This window comes from Lucilia sericata, unplaced genomic scaffold, assembly GCF_015586225.1.
Source record: "Lucilia sericata isolate MDLA Ls3-8-SP2 unplaced genomic scaffold, ASM1558622v1 Contig000619F_arrow, whole genome shotgun sequence".
NCBI classification, from domain to species: domain Eukaryota; kingdom Metazoa; phylum Arthropoda; class Insecta; order Diptera; family Calliphoridae; genus Lucilia; species Lucilia sericata.
The window spans coordinates 33314-55368 of NW_023994625.1; the positions used below are offsets into that span (position 1 = coordinate 33314).

General features: G+C 27.2%; 1 protein-coding gene across 8 annotated transcripts in view; it reads left to right on the forward strand.

Annotated features, from left to right (window-relative positions):
- Nucleotides 1–20279, forward strand: part of LOC119606756 (glutamine--fructose-6-phosphate aminotransferase [isomerizing] 2-like) — a 40101-nt gene extending 19822 nt beyond the window's left edge. Inside the window, exons 3-10 of one of the 8 annotated variants that reach the window (XM_037960315.1) lie at nt 7410–7607; nt 7671–7984; nt 8239–8380; nt 9065–9091; nt 10490–10513; nt 18252–18406; nt 18501–19340; nt 19461–20279. In XM_037960315.1, coding sequence (XP_037816243.1) covers nt 7410–7607; nt 7671–7984; nt 8239–8380; nt 9065–9091; nt 10490–10513; nt 18252–18406; nt 18501–19340; nt 19461–19835 — 2075 coding nt within the window. In that variant the 3' untranslated portion in view covers nt 19836–20279. The remainder of the gene's footprint in view (nt 1–7409; nt 7608–7670; nt 7985–8238; nt 8381–9064; nt 9092–10489; nt 10514–18251; nt 18407–18500; nt 19341–19460) is intronic. The other 7 variants (XM_037960318.1, XM_037960320.1, XM_037960317.1 and 4 more) reach the window with 7 other exon arrangements.
- Nucleotides 20280–22055: the final 1776 nt, after the last annotated feature.

Below are 22055 nucleotides of genomic sequence, written 5' to 3' on the forward strand. Positions count from 1 at the left end.
TAGTATTTGTATCTTTTAGTTACGAAAAATAGTTTAGCATAGAGACACGTTTAGAAGTACATACATACATAAATACATAGACACATACCCGTATCAATGTAAGTAAATATGTACATATGTATGTATGCATTGGTGTGTGCATTTGTATGTAAGTAAAAGCCGGTTGTTGAAAATTTGCAAATTACAATTTACATCTGATTGTCCAGAATCAAATGCCACCATTTTTCATGTACATAAATATGTAAAGTAAATTGCCAAGCATGACATTTTAGTTTTTTTTTCGAATTTTTGAATGAACATTTTTGTGTATAAAAAATATTCAATTTTTCCTTCTTTTTTGATCTCTATTTTTGGCATTTTATTTGATTTAAATTAGAGTTGCCATAATAGAATAAGAAAAACATTAGTTTTAGCGTTAAAAATATGTTTTTAAAAAGTGCATAATTTTCAATTAAAAATCATTATCAAACTTAAGAGTAACAGTTAATTGTTGAACATTTTCCATGGATCAGTTTCGAAAACAGCTTGCATTACCTTTATAAAATATTCAAAGCATGTTAGTAAATGAGGCAAAGACCACGGGTTTATTTCTTACTTTTGTGTTACAAAACGAATGCGTTTTCTTAAATGGCTCACAAGTAAACGGCCTCTATGTGATCAAAATACTGTAACACCTACTTATACATAAATGTGCAAGCAGCTACGTGCCTTTGAACTGAAGTGACAGCTATTAGATAATATTTACAAAACAGAAACTTGAAAAACTTAAAAAATGTGTCATATGAAAAATTATTATTATTATTGGTACAAATAACATTAAACCAAATTTTATAAAGTCTTGAAATTATTAAGTTCACTACAAACAATTTCTATCTAAATACTTATGTAGAAAATATATAATTTAAAAATAACAAAAGGACGAACAAATGTTCGAATAAAATTTTATCTTATTTTAAAATCTATCTGGTCACTTTAGAAGTGTTTAAAAATTGTATTTTCAATTGTGCATGACTTTTATTCATGTGGAAATTTCAATTGATAAAAAAAAATCAGAAAAATAGAGAAAAATAGGAAGAAGCAAAATAAACGTTCTATGAAAATAAATCCCTTTCAATCACGTTTATAGTGCAGGAGAAAATTTAAAGAATTTGTAGTAGAAAACATTAACAATACTCTTCAGTATATTTCTCATGAAAAGACTTGAAAAAAGAACAATACTCGTACTCGCACATAATGGAAGATAGAATTTTGTTAAACTCTGAAATCATTTTGAAATTGACAATATTTTATTCGCATAATTTAATCTTTTCATATAGAAGAATGACAAATGTTACTGGTATTTGCCATTAAAAGTATTGTGTGTGTATATGTAATGATGACACACAGTCATACTGTGACTTACTGGTTGCTGCTACTGCACATAAAATTTCGCAATCATGTTGCATGCAACTAATTTAATAAATATAAAATTTGAAAACATTTTTACTACAGCGAACGACAATGAAATAAAATATGTATTTACATTTTATTAGTATAAAATATCAAAATGTTAATAAATTAAAAAGTATTCTTGTAAACGTTGTACCAAAGTTTATTTATACAATTCATCACTATATCGGATAAAAAAATTTAAATTTAAAATTTCGAATAATTGAGACTCGCTACTGTTTTTTTATTTTGTTGACATTTTCTTTTTATGTTATACAGATAAATAAATAAATATGTTTATCAATTGTATCTATAAAATACTTACATTTGTATACGTTTAAACTGTTATTTGTTTTTATTTTATAAATTTATAATCTAAGGGAACTAAGATATCTTATACACTTAATAAAGTCACTCATTAATTTACGTAGATTAACGATTACTCACCCAGTTGGTTGATTAAAGTTAAAAATGATAACGTTCGTATGAATGAGAATAATTAAATTAGTGAATGGGCAGAAAGAAAGATTAATAAAAATTTTAATTTAAAGGAATTTTGAAAATTGTTTAGGAATAGGACTTTCGTTAACGTAAACAAATTGTATGAAGAATACTGGGAAATTTGAATTTTTTTTTTTTGAACGTTTGTCGTTTCGTTTTATAAAATGATATCCTTATATTAGGTAGGGTTATTGAAACTCTTTACAAAATAAGTAAGTAGGAACACATTTGGCCATCTACTATGAGTTAATATACGTAAATTGATATCAACTACAGTGGACGTCCACTAGTACGAATTATATAGTGTCAGGCCCTTTCGTAATACCGAAAAATTCGTATTATTGAACAACACATTTTGTATGTTTAAATTCAAATAATACACATAAAATATTGGATTTTATTTATTTTTGTTTTATTTTTCATGAAAAATTACATAACGGAACAAAATATAATAAATGTGTATAATTTTAAATAAATTTCTTGTACATAAACAGGCATAAAAGGTACATATTTACGTATATGAATTGTTAATTTTGAAAGTATCGTGAGTCCAATGGTTGAAATGAGATATATGTAGAAGTTTTTAAATTTTAATGTTTTTAAAAAGATGTGTGCGAAAGACAATTTGCAATTTACATATGTGTTCTAAAATGTATTAAAATGTTCAGATTACATAAAACTTTTATTAAAAACTTGAATGGAATATACCACAATTCTCTAATTTATAATTTTCTCTTAAAAATTAGAATAGTTATCCTTAAACCCATTGTTTGGAATGTGGAGTCACACTACTTTCAAAATTAACAGTTCATACATACATATGTATATAAATATAATTTTACTTATTAACAAATCCATCATTTAACATCGATGTTTATTACATTGTAAAATGATTCTTACGGCTTTTTCAATAACAGCACTTTTGAGGCTTCAATATTGTTCTCAGCAGAGTTATTGTCGGGAACTAATAAAATACTTTCCTCATTGGCGTTATCATCCAATTTAATTTCTTCTCTTGGGTCATCAAAATTCCAATAAAATAAATTAATAACACTAAATAATTGTTGATTTGTAAATATACATGCAGTAAATTGTGTGTATAGGATTTTTAAAAATACAAAACACTTGTATTAAATACAAAAAAACTTCAAAATTACTGAGCTTAAGGTGAATGATACCGAAATAATAAAATAAAAACGTAAATAAAACGTAAATAAAACCAAAATTCCCATAAAAAATGCGTTATTCGTACTATCGAACAGAAAAATTGTGACTTTATTCGTACTATAGAGTAGACAATGCAACAATTTTGCCATTCGTATTATTGGATATTCGTAATAAAGAGTATACGTACTATTGGACGTCCACTGTATGTCATTTGAAAAATTTTGCTCTAAAGTTTACTTTTATATAAAAAATTTATATTTTATGCAAAATTTTTAAACTCTCTTTCAAGCAAAATTTGTTTTTCAAAATGTATGAATTCAGAAATTAAACTCGGCAACACTTTTTCTTTGTGTGAAATTTAAAAGTTACAGATTTATTTCATTTATTTCATTCCTATACCACTGTGGAGTCGTCGTTATGTTAAATACAAATGTCTGCTAACATTAGTAGCTATACATTTATGCTATTAACATTTACTGTTATTAGTCATTACAATATTTTTGCAGCATATTTTTAGGATCACACATTTTCTTGTTTAATTTTCCCGAGATGTTTTTCAATTAACGAAATTAACGGAAATATACTTTTACAAATAACACAGACCAATGATGAAAAAACTTTTTAAATAATTTTCACTAATCCCAGTGTTATTTGGTGTGCTGATTCTGAATATGGAAATAAAAAAGTCGTATCACCCACCAATTTTCTACATTTTCATCTTTTAGTCCTTCTGACTGTATACTTGAGTCCCAAATATAAAATTCTTTAATTTTACAGAAGTTGCGAATAACGGCCGTCTCTGCCTCTAGACTTATACTTTAAGTTATAGAAGAGTATTCTGCAAAATTTTTGCGCGAAGGACCACTTTAACTGGTGGCACCACGGCTCTGAAATTTAAAAAAAAACATATTTTTGGACTTTAACAGCCAATATGAAATAAAACACAAAAATCGGTTAAAAATGTAAAAAGTTATTACAAATTCCTTTGACCATTTAGTGCCAATTAACTGAGAAATATTAAAAAAAAAATTAACAAATTTTAGGAAACATTCTAATAAAACCATGTTACTACATTAAATGTATTCGTATTATCTTAAATGTGTTTTTATTTTCATTAGATGACGTAAACCGTATTTGGGGTATGGTCATAAGTGGGAAACCCTTCATTTGTTAGCAAATTTAAAGAAAATCCCCAAAGTAAAAATAAAATCACAAGTGTGCGTTCTATTATATAATTTCCCCGTAAAACAGTAAAAATTTCGTAATGAAATTATATAATTTTCACTTACTCTAATTGTTATGCCCACTATAAAAAAAGATGGGGCATATTGTTTTTGTCATTCCGTTTGAACACAGAAAATCTAGCCATGTCCGTCCGTCTGTCTATTTAAAGCACGAAGTCCGAACGAGAAGAGCTAAAGAGCTGAAATTTTGCATAAATATTTTTTGAGGATCGGTCCACAATTGACCTTATCCCCTATAAACGGCCTTTCTCATAGAATGACGTTAACGGCCATAACTGGCTTAAAATAGCAGTATAGCGAGTCATGAACTAGTTTTATAGGATCTAAAATCTTTCTGCCATATAATATAAGCATTGGGTCTTATTGGATCAAAGCCTTCATATAAGGCTCAGAAAGTGACATAACAAGTTTTATTGACCCCAAAATCTTAAGTGGATCGGTCCAAAATTGACCATAAGTAAATATACAGGAAATCAAATCATTAAACAAATTTATTAAATATGATAAAATAAGTACTACCATCTCCCTGACTATATTACTCTTTATATACGATAAATCAGTTTAAAAAAAATCCATTAAATGTTTAAATTGTGGTAGCAAAAACATGAATTTACATAGTACAGGTCCATTTTCCGAAATTCACTTGGAATTTAATACACATTATTTGATGGTGGGTATATAAGATTCGGCATAGCCGAACATAGCACTCTTACTTGTTAATCTTGTGACCGTATTCTTATTAGTGGATTAAATACCCTAACGAGCTCAATACTAAATCTTTGGCAAACAACACATGTTATTATTTATAATGTCATTGTAAGGTCAAAGTTTATAGTGAAAGGTTAAAAACATTCAAAATTAAACAATTAAATCCATATGACTAAAAATACACATTTCAAATATGCAGATACTACAAAGAATTTCCAACAATCCAACATACATATAACAAATTATGCCACCTCAATATTAAATTTGAAACACCTGTCAAAAAAAAAACTTTAAATTCTTTAGATATTTTGCTGATGCTGTCAAAATAACTTCCATCTGTGAAATAAATATTTAATTTTCAAGTTAATTACGTTAGTTTTATACGTAATGTGGTTTAAAGAAATTCATTACAGTTTTCCCCAACCAATTACTTTTGATATAAGATTTCTAATCTAAATCATTGTGGTATACTTACCTTTAATAAACGCTGAAATAAAATTAGTAATTAATGTTTATTTTCATCTCTCACACGCAAAAACGACCTTTTAATAGCAAATCTTCTTAAATAGTTTGTTAAAATTTATGTAAACAACAACAAATGTGTTTGCTATTGTGTGTAGTATTTGATTTACCCATTCGTTTATTAACATTTGATTTATACACAGACAGGGAAACTAATAATTTTTGATACAATAATTAACATAAGAAAGAAATCTTAAATAATGCTTTTTTAGAGTTGGAAAATTTGGCATAAAATTGAAATTTATATAGAATGTAGTGTAGTACGTCATGGTTTGGATTTTTATACCCTACACCACTTCAGTGGGGAGGGTATATTGGGTTTGTGCTGATGTTTGTAACGCACAATAATATTGGTCCTATACCCACCTTAAAGTATACCAATCGGCTCAGATTTTCTGAGTCGATTTAGCTATGTCTGTCCGTCAGTCCATGTAAACCTTGTAATCAAACTACAGGTCGCAATTTTGAAGATAATTCAATGAAATTTGGTACATGATCTTCTATTGTCCCAGGGACGAAGCCTATTGAAAATGGTTAAGATCGTTCCATTATTTCACCTAGCCCCCATACAACTGAACCCCATAATAGGGCTTGTAAACCTTGTAATCAAACTACAGGTCGCAATTTTGGATATAATTCAATTAAATTTGGCACATGATCTTTTATGTTACCGTATACAAAGTCTATTAAAAATAGGTAACATCGGTCCATTATTTCACCTAGCCCCCATACAACTGAACCCCCGAATAGGGCTTTTAAATTTTGTAATCAAACTACAGGTTGCAATTTTGGAGATAATTCAATGAAATTTGGCACATGATCTTTTATGGTACCGTTAACGAAGCCAGTTGAAAATGGCTTACATCGGTCCATTATTTCACCTAGCCCCCATACAACTGAACCCGCCGAATAGGGCTTTTAAGTTCATAATTATGTTTAATATGCTCATATCTCGAAAAAAGCTGCAAAAACCAAGTTCTATACAAGATTTGATGACCCTCACGAATTCCATAATAATAGGTCCTCATATGACCCTAGCCCCTATGAAAAGCCCCCATCAAAATTTCACTTAAATGTCCACAATTTTATTCAACAATAAACGGCTTATGTATGTATATCTGATGCAAGGTAAAATTCAATTTAAATGCTTTATTATGGCAAATATATCACATTATATTTTTGTCAAAGGTGTAGGGTATTATACGGTCGGCCTCGCCCGACTATAATTTCTTACTTGTTAAGAATGTGTCAGTTATGGATCCTATGCTTCGAAAATTTTAGTCCGTTTATTCCTTGTTTAGTTATTTAAATGATTATCCTTTCGTACACATTATGCTCGATGACAATGTAATCTGTTTATAGCCAAAGTTTTATACCATAACAATGTTTAGGTAATCAGTTATAAGTTTTCAAAAGAAACATTTCATAAACAAGGGTGAAAGAATTTATTTATTTATTTTTTTTCTCTTCTTGTGAAATGCCAATAACAATTTTCTACACTGAATAAAGCAATTTATGTTGAGTTGTTTTGCTCTATTTATTTTTGTTTAACTCTGGGGAACTTGATGATGAAATGTAAGAATACGACTTTCAATTTAGTTTTACTTTCAGTCAGGCATTCTAATCAAAGGAAACTATATATTTATTTATAGCTGATGAAATTATTTCCTAAATTGTTAATTTGCTGTCTTTATGTTAAATAGCGTATTCTGACAATATTAATTAAATATCTGGAATTGAAATAAATGAAAGGGAATATGCTGTAATACAATATTACTGTTAATATTAAAAAAATTAAAAGGTATTAAAAATTTTTAATCATTTTTTTCCATATTGCAGGAATTTTCGCTTATCTTAACTACTTGACACCTAAATCTCGTGCTGAGGTTTTAGATCTTTTGGTAACTGGCTTAAAACGTTTGGAATATCGTGGCTATGATTCGACTGGTGTAGCTATTGATGGACCCAATGGCAAGGATACTGTTATGGTTAAAAGTGTGGGCAAAGTTAAAGCGCTAGAAGAAGCCATAGCCAAAAGTAAGTAAAAAGTTTAAAGCAAAACTTTTAATTTAATTATAACGACCTGTATTTCTTTTAAAGATTTCAGTGGTAAGGACTATGAAGAACCCATTAGTACACATGTCGGTATTTCACATACACGTTGGGCTACCCACGGTGTACCCTGCGAAAGGAATTCACATCCCCAGCGTTCAGACAATGAGAACAGTTTCGTTGTGGTACACAATGGCATCATAACCAATTACAAAGATGTTAAAACCTTTTTGGAAAAGAGAGGTTTTGAATTTGAATCTGATACTGATACAGAAGTTATTGCCAAATTGGTACATCACTTGTGGAAACAACATCCCGGTTACTCTTTCAGAGAATTAGTAGAACAGGCCATTCAACAATTGGTTAGTGTTAAAAAATAAGAAATTTTAGATAGCTTTACGATTATTATCAGACGGCTTAAAATCAGCATAACTATAGCTATAAACTTAGTGAGATATTAAAGTAAAAGTCTCAAGATTTTCTAAATTTTTCTGTATATCTCACTTATGGAATTTAGGATGAACTTTAGTGCTGAGCCAAAGTCTATCCCAGTTATCTAATATTTCGCAACTGAACTATAATAAGAAAATTTATTTATTATTTTTGTGTTGTACAGGAAGGTGCTTTTGCTATTGCTATTAAATCCAAACATTTCCCCGGTGAGTGCGTGGCCTCCAGACGTGGCTCTCCCCTGTTGGTTGGTATCAAAACCAAAACTCGTTTGGCCACTGATCACATTCCCATTTTGTATGGCAAAGGTAAGAAAGAAGAATTTTATTATGAAAATTGAATTTCAAAAAGTATTTTAAATGTTTGTATTTTATTTTCTTGCTGAATATTTACTCAACAACTTTTGTATTGAAACTTATTTTGTTAAATTTGGTATATTGTTTGTGTTGTTTTTTTTTCTTTTTTGTTTGTTTTTGTACTGACTTTTTTTCTTATTCTTTTTTTCTCTTTTCTTCTCCTTTATGTGTGTGTTCCTTTTATTTTACATCTTTATTTGTTTATTGATTTCATATAACTCTGTGTCTGTGTACGTGTGCATTTCCTTTTATTTGCAATGCGCAACAAATCATGTGTGTTAAATTTTCCTGAAAATTTATTGTTTTTTTAACACTCACTTCTTTTAAACTTCCGTCTCTGACATGGTTGTATGTGTATGTATGTGTGTGTATGATTTGTTTAACGTGAATCTTTTATCGGGATCTCACTAAACGTCCTGCCACCTACTCCTGTATGTTGAACCACTACTATTACTACTACAACTGCTACTACTACTTCCTCCATATTTGTCATCACTATCACCAACCAACCAACAAACCACCACTATTGCTACTACCACTATTCACTACACTTTAACTTTTTTCGTTTGCCATCCTTCCGTAATATTACCACTACTACTACTGTTCTGTCTGTCCTTTTTCGACGATGTTTTAAAGATGATAAGAAACAACAAACTGAACAAGGTAGTTTTCTTATTATTTCTCAATTTATTTTTTTTTTATTTTTCGCTTTTTTTTACTTTTTTCTTTATATTGGTGAAGGATTTTTAAATAAATATTAAAAAAGCCAATGACATTGGTTGAAATCTTTTTTTATACCTTTAATACGACTGCTATATATAAAAAAATTGTAAATAACAAAAAATAAACTTGGTGAAGGTTGATTTTTTTTTGCTACTAATAAATATACACAAGATAAATTATTCAAGCCTAAAATTATATAAATTAGGGTGGCACATTATTGTTAATTATCGTAAAATGTTTCAGTAATTAGATAGATTTTAGAATAAAGTGATCCCCTTCATATTAAGTATGTATTTGTATCAATTGATAAGATATGTACAATTTTTGGGTTCATAACTATGACGTTTTAAATACTGAAACGTCGCTTAAAATAATTATGAAGCTTTTAAAATCTCCAACTACCATATTGTCATAAGTTTGTTTCAAAAGCTCAAACTCAATTCTGGGAATATAAAGCTTATAAATATATAAATCAAATATGACTTTTTATATGAGAACAACTGCCCTTAACGACTTAGCATTTTAACCTCATTATAAACAACAGTTTATTTTACAAAAGGTTTATAAAACAAAATTTGATTCAAAACCCGTTTTAAAAATAAAACTTTGTTTAAGAAAAAGTCATTAAGTATTTACTTTTTACTAATTTTTTTTTTTTTGGAAAAGTTCTTATTATTTAGGATTTATAAGAAGAACTCGAAAACAAGGTTTTTTAACAATAGGTGCCATCCTAATGCTCTAACATAGTATATGAGAAGTTTCATATCAAGAAAATTACTAAATTATTATGAATCTGAAGTATTGGATTACTGAAAGAAAATACTGCATTAGTTTTCTTCTTGTTGGGAAAGTTGTCTTAGAATTTACAAATACATATGTAATAGATTTCAATTAGGAGAAAATGTATTGTAAAAGTTATAAAAAAAAGTTAAATATTTAAAAAGCAACATTTGCTATTAAAGGCTATATTAAATCCAAATAATAAGTTTTTTTTTTTTTTTTTTTTGATATGAAACTTTTTACTATCGTTAATTGTATATCTCCTTGTTAAATAAATAAATTTATTTTATCAAGGACTTTTTATTGCCGTATTTGAAATTTATATTTGAAACTATTTATATTAATTTTTAAAGCAAATTCACTTTAATGAATGAATATTCATTTGAAAAATACATTTAATTAAATTTCAACTTTTTTTCTATCGTTCTCATCATAAATGAAAAATAAAACAAAAATTAAACGTAAATCTACTATGGCATAAATATAATAATTAAATTACAAAAATTATACGAAAAAATGTTGTAAAAAACGCACAAAAACCAATTAAATCAACTAAAGAAACCGAGCCAGGCAAACCACAAGGTAAACAAATCAAAATATCAATAAATTCATTTATGTTCATTATTATTCTATTTGAACGAAAATTAAACAGAAAATGAACAAAAAAAATTCACAAATCAAAATTGGTTTTGGTGGGCAAATACTTCACACCTTTTTTATAAAATTTTCTTCTCTCTTTTAACATGAAATTTTTTTCTGCTGCCATAATGTACTAGAACTAGTTCGTAGATACACTACATTCACATTAAAGCGTTCACAATGAGTAATATTACATTTGCCAATTGTATGCAGAGATTGCAAAGATTTTAAACATGAATCTGACATTAAAAGAAAACTCATTAATTTTAAAATTAATCAATAAATTTACCGTTAGTTCCTCTATGGGGACAAAAATCGTTTAAAAGTTTCGGTAACAATTAAGTAATGCCTTTAAATAGTTAGACTAAAAGTATCAAAAGTTATTGATTTGTTTAGAAACTATTACTGTCTATGTAAATAGAACAATTTCTATATTCTTTTCCTTAAAATTAAATCTTTTAAATCTCTGCGCACTCTCATATTTCATACTATTCATATTTAAAGTGTTCACAGTATAAATATCTTGCACTTGCAGATACTAATTAAATTGCTAAATATGTATATTTAAAATTATATATTTTTTATACGAAATTAAGTTTTAAATATTTATATGTTATACATTTGTTAAGACACTCTGTGAATATCCCTTATAATCAATTATTAAATATCTTTTTTATTATACTCTCTGCTCATTATCAATATTTGGTCTTGTATATTATTACAAAAATTTTTTAATTACAAATTTATTGCTGCTTTATACATGTATATCTTTTTACCTCTATTATTTGTTTTGTTATAGAAACCATTACAAAAATAACATATTTCTTACTAATTGGGATTTTATCTTTATTGTACGACAAATATACGAGGGCAAATCAATAAGTTATTTTTTAAATTTCCAAAAAGCTTTTTCAAAGCTGTAATTATTTATATCAAAATAACTAAATAGATCATTTTCCAAATCATTTGGGGTCCTAGCAAGTGTCGGATCACACAGGGAAACTTTTGATTTTGTGTGTGAGACAAGGATAAAGAAATATCAACCATTTCTTTCTCTCACATAGAAAATCAAAAGTTTTCCCAAAAAAGCTTAACAGATAACAAGTAGGTAATTATAATCGACTTGTCAGATTATTATATTTTTATTTTTGATTTATCGTTTTGAGTCATAAATTGTAATCAGGCTTGGGGGCTGTAATTATTTACATGGTCAATTACAATTACTAGCAATGTGTCATTGAGAAATAACCAATTACTTGTATTTGAAGTATAACAATTACAATTACTTTAAATTGTAATTGAAGTATAGCAATTACCGTAATTACTTGTAATTAAGCTATTGCTAATTGAAATTACATTACTAATTACAATTACAATAAGGGGAAAAATCCTACAATTACAAGTATGCAATTAGAAATTTTTCAATTACAATTTCAAGTACTTGTTGTTGGCAACACTTCTATTACAAGTTACATATAGTAAAGGGTACAGTTTAAATTACAATTACTTCAAATGAAATTGTAATTACAAATATAATTATTACACCAAAAGAACGTAATCCAATTTCTCTTTTTGCTTCTAAAACTTTTCTTGTGCAGTGATCATCACTGTGAGCATAAATTTTTATTGTTACTACTACTTTATGTTGCAAATACATCATATAAAAATGTGTAATATTAGAGACAAAAGTAATAAAAGTACAATATTTAGTTTGCTAATTTAGCATGAAAATATGTAAATTTTATAAAAGCAAAAAAAAAGTTGACTTTACGTGAATACGTTTAAAGTTGTAACTATTATATTATGATTATTTGAGGAATATTAAGACAAAGTCAGTTATATCTATTTTTTATGTAACTAGCAATAAGACTTGAAGACTGGAAATAGAAAAAATGGAAACCAAAAACATGTTTACGGACTTTGTTTTTTGAGGATTCTTAAAATAATTTAAGAAAAAAAGACATTTTTTTCAAATTTTAGTATTGTTTAAAAACTATTGTATTATGGTGTATGATTTGAATAGGACTTATATCTTAGAAGCTCAAAATATTTTTGGGTATATTTTAAGAAGTACTCCCTAATATGTAATATATACTTTTTTTTTTACAAATAATTAAACACTTTAAGCTCTATCTTTAGAGATGCTAATGTTTAATTTTAAATAATTACACGTTTTACAATAAATGTTTCTTTCTTTTCTGCTCTCATTTGCCGAGTTCATGAACACTTTTTCCATGTTAATCTCTGTAATAACTAATTACATGCGAATAAATTTTAAGTCTATGTATTAAGTAATATTACAGAAATGTATTAATAATTTATGGAATACATATTCATTACAGTATATATAGAGAAAAACAAATTAAACAAATGTTAAATTTAAAAAGTTTACATAATTTATTAAACAAAAGAAAAAAAGTTATATATTTAATGTGTTTTAATATACATACTACATACTGTACTATACATTGAATACAATACATAGTTTTTAACAAAATAAATACATGTTACATGGTACATAAATACAATAAACATGCATAAATTATGATTATTTAGTAAAAAATATATACGGGCAATTTCGAGCCAATTAGTTAGTACTATTGAATAGTAGGCCAGAAAAGAATTCTCATTTCGGACCATTTTCAAGTTGGACTATTTCGTCATATTTATTCAAATGGGTGTATGTTTTCACCTATTAATCTTAGCAAAAATTGTCTAAAGGAATATTCATTATTTCCAAAAAAAAAAATATATATATATTTTTTAATTTTTTTAAAAGATATTTTTTTTAATTTTTTTTTTTTTTTTAATGGGCTCTTTAAGAAAAATAAAAAAACAATGAAGAAATATCTATCTGAACTCCTTTGGACAATTTTTGCTAGAACCAATAGGTAAAAGTTACACTCATTTGTATAAAACCCTGTATGACCAAAATGTCCAAGTTTGACCCCCTCTAAGTCCAGCAGTTCTTTACCGATAGAGCTAAAAATTTCATCCAAATCGGAAGAAATCGATTTTAAAAATTAAGTCACTTGACACGAAATTTCCCATACATAATAATATAAAATTGTAATATTCATAAATCATGTCTTCCAACTTGTCGGTATTAGGATTTTCCAAACGCAAAAGACTATTATTAGCACATGTTAGAATTTTTGTATAGTTTAAGTGTAATGGATCGCGATTTAACAAAAACAATCGTAGTTCATTTGCCCCATTGATTTTTCTGCATTTAAATAGGACAGTGTTTGCTGACCGGGTCCAAACACTATTTACACAAGTATTCAACAAGATTTAGTTGCATGGTAACTTTCAGCAATGCTTGTCAATTTTACTCTCATTATAAACGTTCTCATTCTGGCCATCGCTGATTTAAAAGAGTCAAGCAAAAAGATATGTATACTATTCAAACGAATATGCTACAAGCTATCAAGTTACTGAATGTTTATGTTCTTTATTGAGCCTATGTAAAAAACGATTAGAGCTTGTGCCCTGGGGTTCTGTTCGGGTTTCATTGATTTAAATTGTAAAAGAATGCTATAAAAGAGTTTAAACTTTAAACGAAATTATATTGATAGAAGTTACATGAAAGTTTGTTTATACAAAGCCCTGGGGCTAGTTTGGTATTCATTGATTCGAAGGAATTCATTGAAATTTCAATAAAGATATTAATTTTAAGGGAAACCCCTTACTACTTGGTACTTAAAAATAAACAAATTATGAATAATGTATGCATGTCTGCATAAATATACAGTAATACCATTGAAATATGCTTTTTTATTGGTTAAAACATCAAAAAATAAATTTTAAACAAATGGAAATTATTATAAATTGCCGAAGGAATTGATTTAAAAAAACACGAAAAGCTTTTTTAACAACCGAATAATAATGAATATTTTAATATAATACAACAGTATTATTTTTATGGTATTGATTTCTTCAAAAAATACATGCACAATATGCATATTATTGGTATTAATTAAAATAATATTATTGAGCCAATTAAATTTTATTTTGGCAAACATACACATGTACATATACATATGTATATGCATTAAAACATATATTTTTCAAATATGTTTTAATATGCTTTTTAAATATTTAAATTTAAATAGAAAATTAAAAACTCTATTAAAATTTAAACAAAATTGTTCTTTTGCTAAACATGATAAGGAAGAAATTTAAAGCCATGAACGGTTTTTTGCATAAAGTTATAAATATAACTATTTAAATAAAAATATTGTAATCATATGCATATAAGTTTAACATTACACTCAAACATATGTATGTACAGTTCTAAATACCCTGCAGTTCGGTTGGCTGTTTTGTAATACAAGCATGTAGTTATTTTATGTAACCCAAGTAATCGAATTTAATATTTGAAATTAATAAATTAATCCTCCAGATATAAATACGTTTCTAACGTTATCACAATTTATGACACTTAGTGATGATTAATTTCCTTCCTGTATTCTTTGGGGACATTTAAGTGAGGTTTTCTTTTCCATCTTGTCTTACAAATATAAAGTGACAAATAACAAATAAGGTAATTTAGAAATTTACTATTTGACTCCTAACAAAACTGCTGGGTATTTAGATATTTGTTTGAAAGTATGAATGTTTGTGCATAATTTAATATAATTGAACATTTATTTGTATAAAGTGCCAATCAATAATAATAATAATAAAAAAAATAATAACATTAATCCGAACCAATGATTTAGTAAATGTATTGTTAAATATGAATGTCTATTTAAGTTTTGAAATAAAAACGAAATCAATAGTTATTTATTGGCTTTTTTCGGCTGAATTGAAAAATACAACGAAATGTGAGAGTGTTAAGTTCGATTGGGTGGAAATTTATGATTTCTGTTTTAGTTTTTCCTCTTTTCAACATTGATAATAAAAATTTAATTGATTGTAATGGACTCCAGGAGGTCGAATATTAAATAAATGGAATTTTTATTATTTCTAATAGATATTTTAAATATATATAAAATGTTAATAAAGCGACTTTAAGTAACTATTCAATAATAACTAATCAGAAATTAATATTAAAAATTAAAAACCATTTTGAGTAGAGTTTTTTCTAATAAGATTTGTCTATGCACACAAAGAAAAAATATGGTTAGGACAACTATTCTATGTTTTTTGTAACAATATTTTGTTGTTATAACCAAACAATTGTTATTTTTATTGAATTTCATTAATATTTTAGTTACTGTAAACATTTATATATTTATGACAATTATAAATTTGAGAATGATTCTCTAAACAATAATTATTTTTACAACAAATAAATAATGATAACTATGTAAACATATTATTTACAACCATTTAAACTTTCAAACAACCATTAAAAATTTTAAATTATCTTAATATTGACATGAAAGTGTGGATATATTAATTTCAATTTATGGGAATACCAGTGCTTGGAAGTTTTGTGTCTGTTTAAAGGAAAACTAAAAAAATAATTACATTTTATGCCGAACAAGTCAGATTAACCATATCATGTTTAATATGTAACCATAATATGATTACTTGAAGCCATATTATTACTTGAAACCATAATATGGTTATTTGAAACAAGAACATAATAACTTCCAACCATTATATGATTATATGAAACCATAATATGGTTACTTGATGCTATGGTTACTATGATGTTACAACATCACATTATGATTAATAAAACTATATTATGATGAAATATTCGGACTATTTTTAATCATAATATGATATCTTATTATATTAATAATGATTATAATATGATATTTTTGATACTAATAATGATCATAATATGGTTTAACTTTAACCATAATATGTTGCTCTTAGATTATGGTGACCACAACCATATTTTTTCTCTGCGTGTGTTTCAAATTAGCTTTATATTTTTTATACTTTTTGTGATTACAAACAAAAGGGTTTTACTAATTATTTCAGAAATTACAAAATTAAGGATTTCTTTGTCCTTTATGTAATTAAACCAATTTAACAAACATAAACCAATTTAATAAATGTACATATCAATATCAAACAGTTTTAATATGAATTGAAATATTTAATTAAATTGATATTAAATTTACTTTAAAGCTAAAATTTCAGCTACAAAATCTATTCATTAATACTGATAATGAAATCTAAGTCCAATTAAAATTATTCATATATGTACATATTTTTTTGTTTGCTTTAAATACAATTATGTACATTTAATTACATAAAACACTACTAAATAAACAATATAATATATGCACTCGAAGTGGGGAAAAAAGTTTTTAAAATTAAATAAATCCTGGTTAAATGAAAAACACCTGTATAATTAATTAATTAGCTAGCTACATAAATGGAAATTTTTTAATGTTGTTTCAAAAAATTTAATTCTGTTGTTTTTAACAATTTAAATAAAAATAATATATTTACATACATATCCATACGTAAACATAAACATACATTTATTATTAGGGTCACCCAAAATGGAAATTGTCGATAGAAACATGAAAAAAAAAATATCTCAAAAAATCAATTTTTTGTGAAAACGATGTGAATAATCCTTAATCAAATGCAAATACATTTGCCTTTTATCAAGTTGAAAAAGAAAGGAAATAGAAGTTCTATGAATTACATGTTTTCTTTTAATATCATAAAGTTATAACTACATGAATATTCAACTTAAAATTTGAATAAAATAACTTGTTTTAAATTCTCTAATACTTATAAGTAAGAACTAATAAGGATTTATTGAGTAATTTATTAAGGAATTTTTGTTTTTGAACTGGGCCCCAGTTCCCTACCAGCGATTCAAAATCTTATTTTCAATTCAATATTTAAAAAATATTCTTTTCGAATTCCATTTCGAAAAGATTACAGACAATTTCTTTTTAATATTGTACTGAGATCAAGATTTTTAATCGCTGGTAGGAAACTGAGGTCCATTTCAATAAAGACCTTTTTTAAAATTTTTCTAGTATTTAATACATTAATACGCATCGTTTAAGAGGTATTCCTACAAAAAAAATGGTACGCGGGACACCCTAATATACATACATATAAATGGTTTTTGGTTATATGTATTTATTGTTGCATTTTATGTTTATTTTTTTATTTGCATCTAATTATTATTTTTGCTTTATATATTATTTTAAACAAAATTATTTTTATAACATTTTACTAACGGTATTTGGATAGTTTAATTTGTAGAGCTTTTAAGTATGGAACTCTTTATGAAATTAATTTTAATGCTAATTTATCATTTTGATTTCATTATATATATAAAAAAAAACTCTACCATTAAATAAATACACATCTATTTGACTGCCAATTGATGAACAAATATTATAAATCTACTTACGGATTATGGATAATGCATATATTGAAATACAATTACAAATTTAAATGCTATTTGAAAATGGTTAATCGATTTGACAACGTATCGTAATATATCGTATCGTATGTAACGTTTATAATGTACCACATCCATATCTAATGACATTTGATGATGTTGTAAATATTATATCGAACACATCGAATGCTTAATGCTTCCTATAAATACAATAAATAAATAAAATATATACCAAACCACCACCCATCATAAAATGCCAACCACTTCTGCTACTTTTATCATCAATAATCATCATGTTAAATCAAAAATTACCAATTTGTTGAAATCGATACTAATAAAAAGATCATCGTAAACATTTACAAAATCGCGATTTATCAGTGTTGCCACGCTCTGAAAGCACCTCGGAATTTATGCCTTTGGAAAAGGAAGTTGAATATTTCTTTGCCTCGGATGCTTCGGCTGTTATTGAACACACCAACCGTGTCATTTACTTGGAGGTAAGACTTATTCTTCATTTGTTATTTTCTTATCCAGAATTATGTTACAAAACATTTTTAACCAAATAAATTGTTTTTTATTATTGTTCCTTAGGATGATGATGTAGCCGCTGTACGTGATGGTGCTCTTAGCATTCATCGTCTCAAGAAATGCACAGATGATCCCCATGCTCGTGAAATTACCACTTTGAAAATGGAAATTCAACAAATCATGAAAGGCAACTATGACTACTTCATGTTGAAGGAAATTTTCGAACAACCCGAATCCGTTGTAAATACCATGCGTGGTCGCGTGCGTTTCGATACCAAGTCTGTTGTATTAGGTGGCATCACAGATTACATTCCAGAGATTAAACGTTGCCGTCGTTTGATGTTGATTGGCTGTGGTACCTCTTATCACAGTGCTGTGGCTACTCGTCAACTTCTGGAGGAACTTACCGAATTGCCCGTAATGGTGGAATTGGCTTCAGATTTCTTAGATCGTAATACTCCCATTTTCCGTGATGATGTTTGCTTCTTCATTTCCCAATCCGGTGAAACAGCTGATACATTAATGGCTTTGCGTTATTGCAAACAACGTGGAGCCCTCATTGTTGGTATCACCAACACTGTAGGCAGTAGCATTTGTCGTGAATCTCATTGTGGTGTCCATATTAATGCCGGTCCCGAAATCGGTGTTGCATCCACAAAGGCTTATACTTCTCAATTCATTTCATTGGTTATGTTCGCCTTGGTTATGTCTGAGGATCGTCTATCTTTGCAACAAAGACGTTTGGAAATTATTGATGCTCTTCTCAATTTGGAGGATCAAATTCGTCAAGTTTTGAAATTGGACTCTCAAGTACAGGAATTGGCCAAGAATTTGTATCAACACAAGTCACTTTTGATTATGGGTCGTGGCTATAACTTTGCCACTTGTTTGGAAGGTGCTTTGGTAAGTCTGAATTGAGAATTAAGAATAGGCATAATGTATTACAGATTAAAAACTCATGAATACTCCTTTATATTTTTACAATTTACTCAATCATCTCTTTCCTCTTTTGCTCTACTACAGAAAGTAAAAGAATTGACTTACATGCACAGTGAAGGTATTATGGCTGGTGAACTTAAACATGGTCCCCTGGCTTTGGTTGATGACTCAATGCCTGTACTTATGATTGTTTTACGTGATCCAGTCTATGTCAAATGTATGAATGCTTTGCAACAGGTTACCTCACGTAAAGGTTGTCCCATCATTATTTGCGAAGAGGGCGATGAGGAAACAAAATCCTTCTGTTCCCGTAGTTTAGAAGTTCCACGCACTGTAGACTGTCTCCAAGGTATCCTTACCGTTATTCCTATGCAGCTATTATCTTATCATATTGCCGTCTTGCGTGGCTGTGATGTCGATTGCCCGCGCAACTTGGCCAAATCTGTAACCGTAGAATAGAATGCGTTAGATTAGACTGCCAATTTACTTAAATCTTTTTTATATATTTGTATATTGAGTAAAAAGTTGAATGAATTTATTCCATACATACGTATATATTTTCTATATATAAGTACATAAATAGAACATAAATTGCATTGTATACAATCAATATGTTTACTTTTTTATATCCATGTTGTTTGTAGGATTATTGCATCGATTGTTATCGTTAAATATTATTGTTAGATATACGTATATATGTTTGTGTATTGTGTATATTGTAAAAAACAGATTTTCATTTTGTTTATTGTTTAAAATTTTATACATGTAGAAAATTTAAAAAAAATATCTCAAAAAATGTGCTTCCAATTTTTATTAATACTCGTATGTGTATTCGTATTAGTATGTTAAAAAAATATTTTGAATATCTTGCATAAATATAGTTATACATTTAAAAACATAAAATTGTGTACCTTTCATTAGCAAAATCGATCGAACGGAAGAAAAATAAACAAATTTTTAATATATTTGTTGTATAAAAATGTTAAAAATGCGAAAATAACTGTTAAAAAATTTTGAGTCGAAATATACGATATGAAACAAGGGTGAGAATCCGGGGGGATCACATTTTTTAACAGAAGTTTTTGAAATTAGTCTAAAATATTAAAATTTTAAAAACCGGTATGAAATCAAAATATACCTTTAAAAGGTTTTTCAGCAGTATTATTTTGGAATAGCATAAAAGTTTTAAAATTATTTCTGTCGATATCAGAAATAATTACAGTTTGATTACAATTATCTATAACTAACTGGTGTTAAAATTTAGCCCAATCGGAGGAGGAGAAACCGTGTCGCAAATCAGTTGAAGTGTGCAAAATTGTATAAATAGTAGAAACTTTTTAATTTTTCCACAAATTTTGCCAATAAAATTATATATTTTTAACATTTTGTGCCAAATCTTGAGAATATTTTCTTTCCAACAAGGTATATATTTTCAAAAATATGTAACAAAAACTACTAATTTATTCATATTTTACTAGTTTTTTTTTTGTGTAGATATTTTTGTTTACATCAATTCTGTATGCAAAACAAAGATCAACAAACAATACAAAAAATCCATGATTTTTTCCATATATGTATGTATGTCTTGGGAAATTGTCAAGAACTTTGTTGTTTGTCCTCTGATATACATAAATGTTAATTCATAACATTTTATACATAACATACAATTTTAGGATTTTTGAACTTTTAAATCTGTGTTTTAAAGAGTTAATTTTATTTTTTCACTTATACTAAAAATTTCAGTCATCTTTATTAAATATGACAGACAAATAAATAACATTTCGATATGATGCATTGAAAATTCCCAAATATTGCTCCCAAATACTCTACCTTTAACCTCCAAATACTCTACCTTTACAGTTAATGGGTTAAGATTTACAGATTTGAATAAAAGTTCCGCGATATATAACTTATTATTTGAAATAAAAATCTCTGAAAATACTTTATTAAAATCGGATTTCACCTAACGTGAAATCCCCTATATAAAAATTATAATAAGTTTCCAAGGATCTCCGTTTGTAAAGAAAATTCTAAAATTCACCAAATTGCTCATTTTTTGCCTAATTTTCCTGGGGTAAATTTCTAACATTTGATTGATTTGGTTATTATGATCTCCGTTTATAAAGAAAGTAATAACCAAGTCAATCATATAATATTCCCAATGTTACAAATTTTTGAGCAATCTAGAGAATTTTAGATAGCTAAATAAAATGAAATAACTACTCCTTAGCATAGTGAGTAAGATGTTAAAAGTCACCAATAATATTGTGTGCGTTAAACGAGATATTTTGGATCAAAGATTACAAAAATCTGTGTTTCGAGCGTAATAACTTGTTTACTTTATAGTGAACTAGCTATACCCAGTGTGCTTTGGTACCCTAAAAGCAATATGTATAAATAAATACCAGATTTATTATATGTTACATATGAAAGATGTCAAGCAAATTATTGCAAGTTTGCCAGTTTCTATCTATCGCCAATTTCTATCTATCTATAAAAAATTTTAATAATATAAGAGTTTCCAAGATGCACGAAAATTTGTATTTAATTCATATATGTGGTGCCAAGCGCCCCATTGAAAGTCCGCCCGTTATTCTCTAAATGTTCACATGAATGTCAAAGTTCTTCATGTAAAATTTGAAGATTCTAGCTCTAATAGTTTCTCAGATATACGAATTT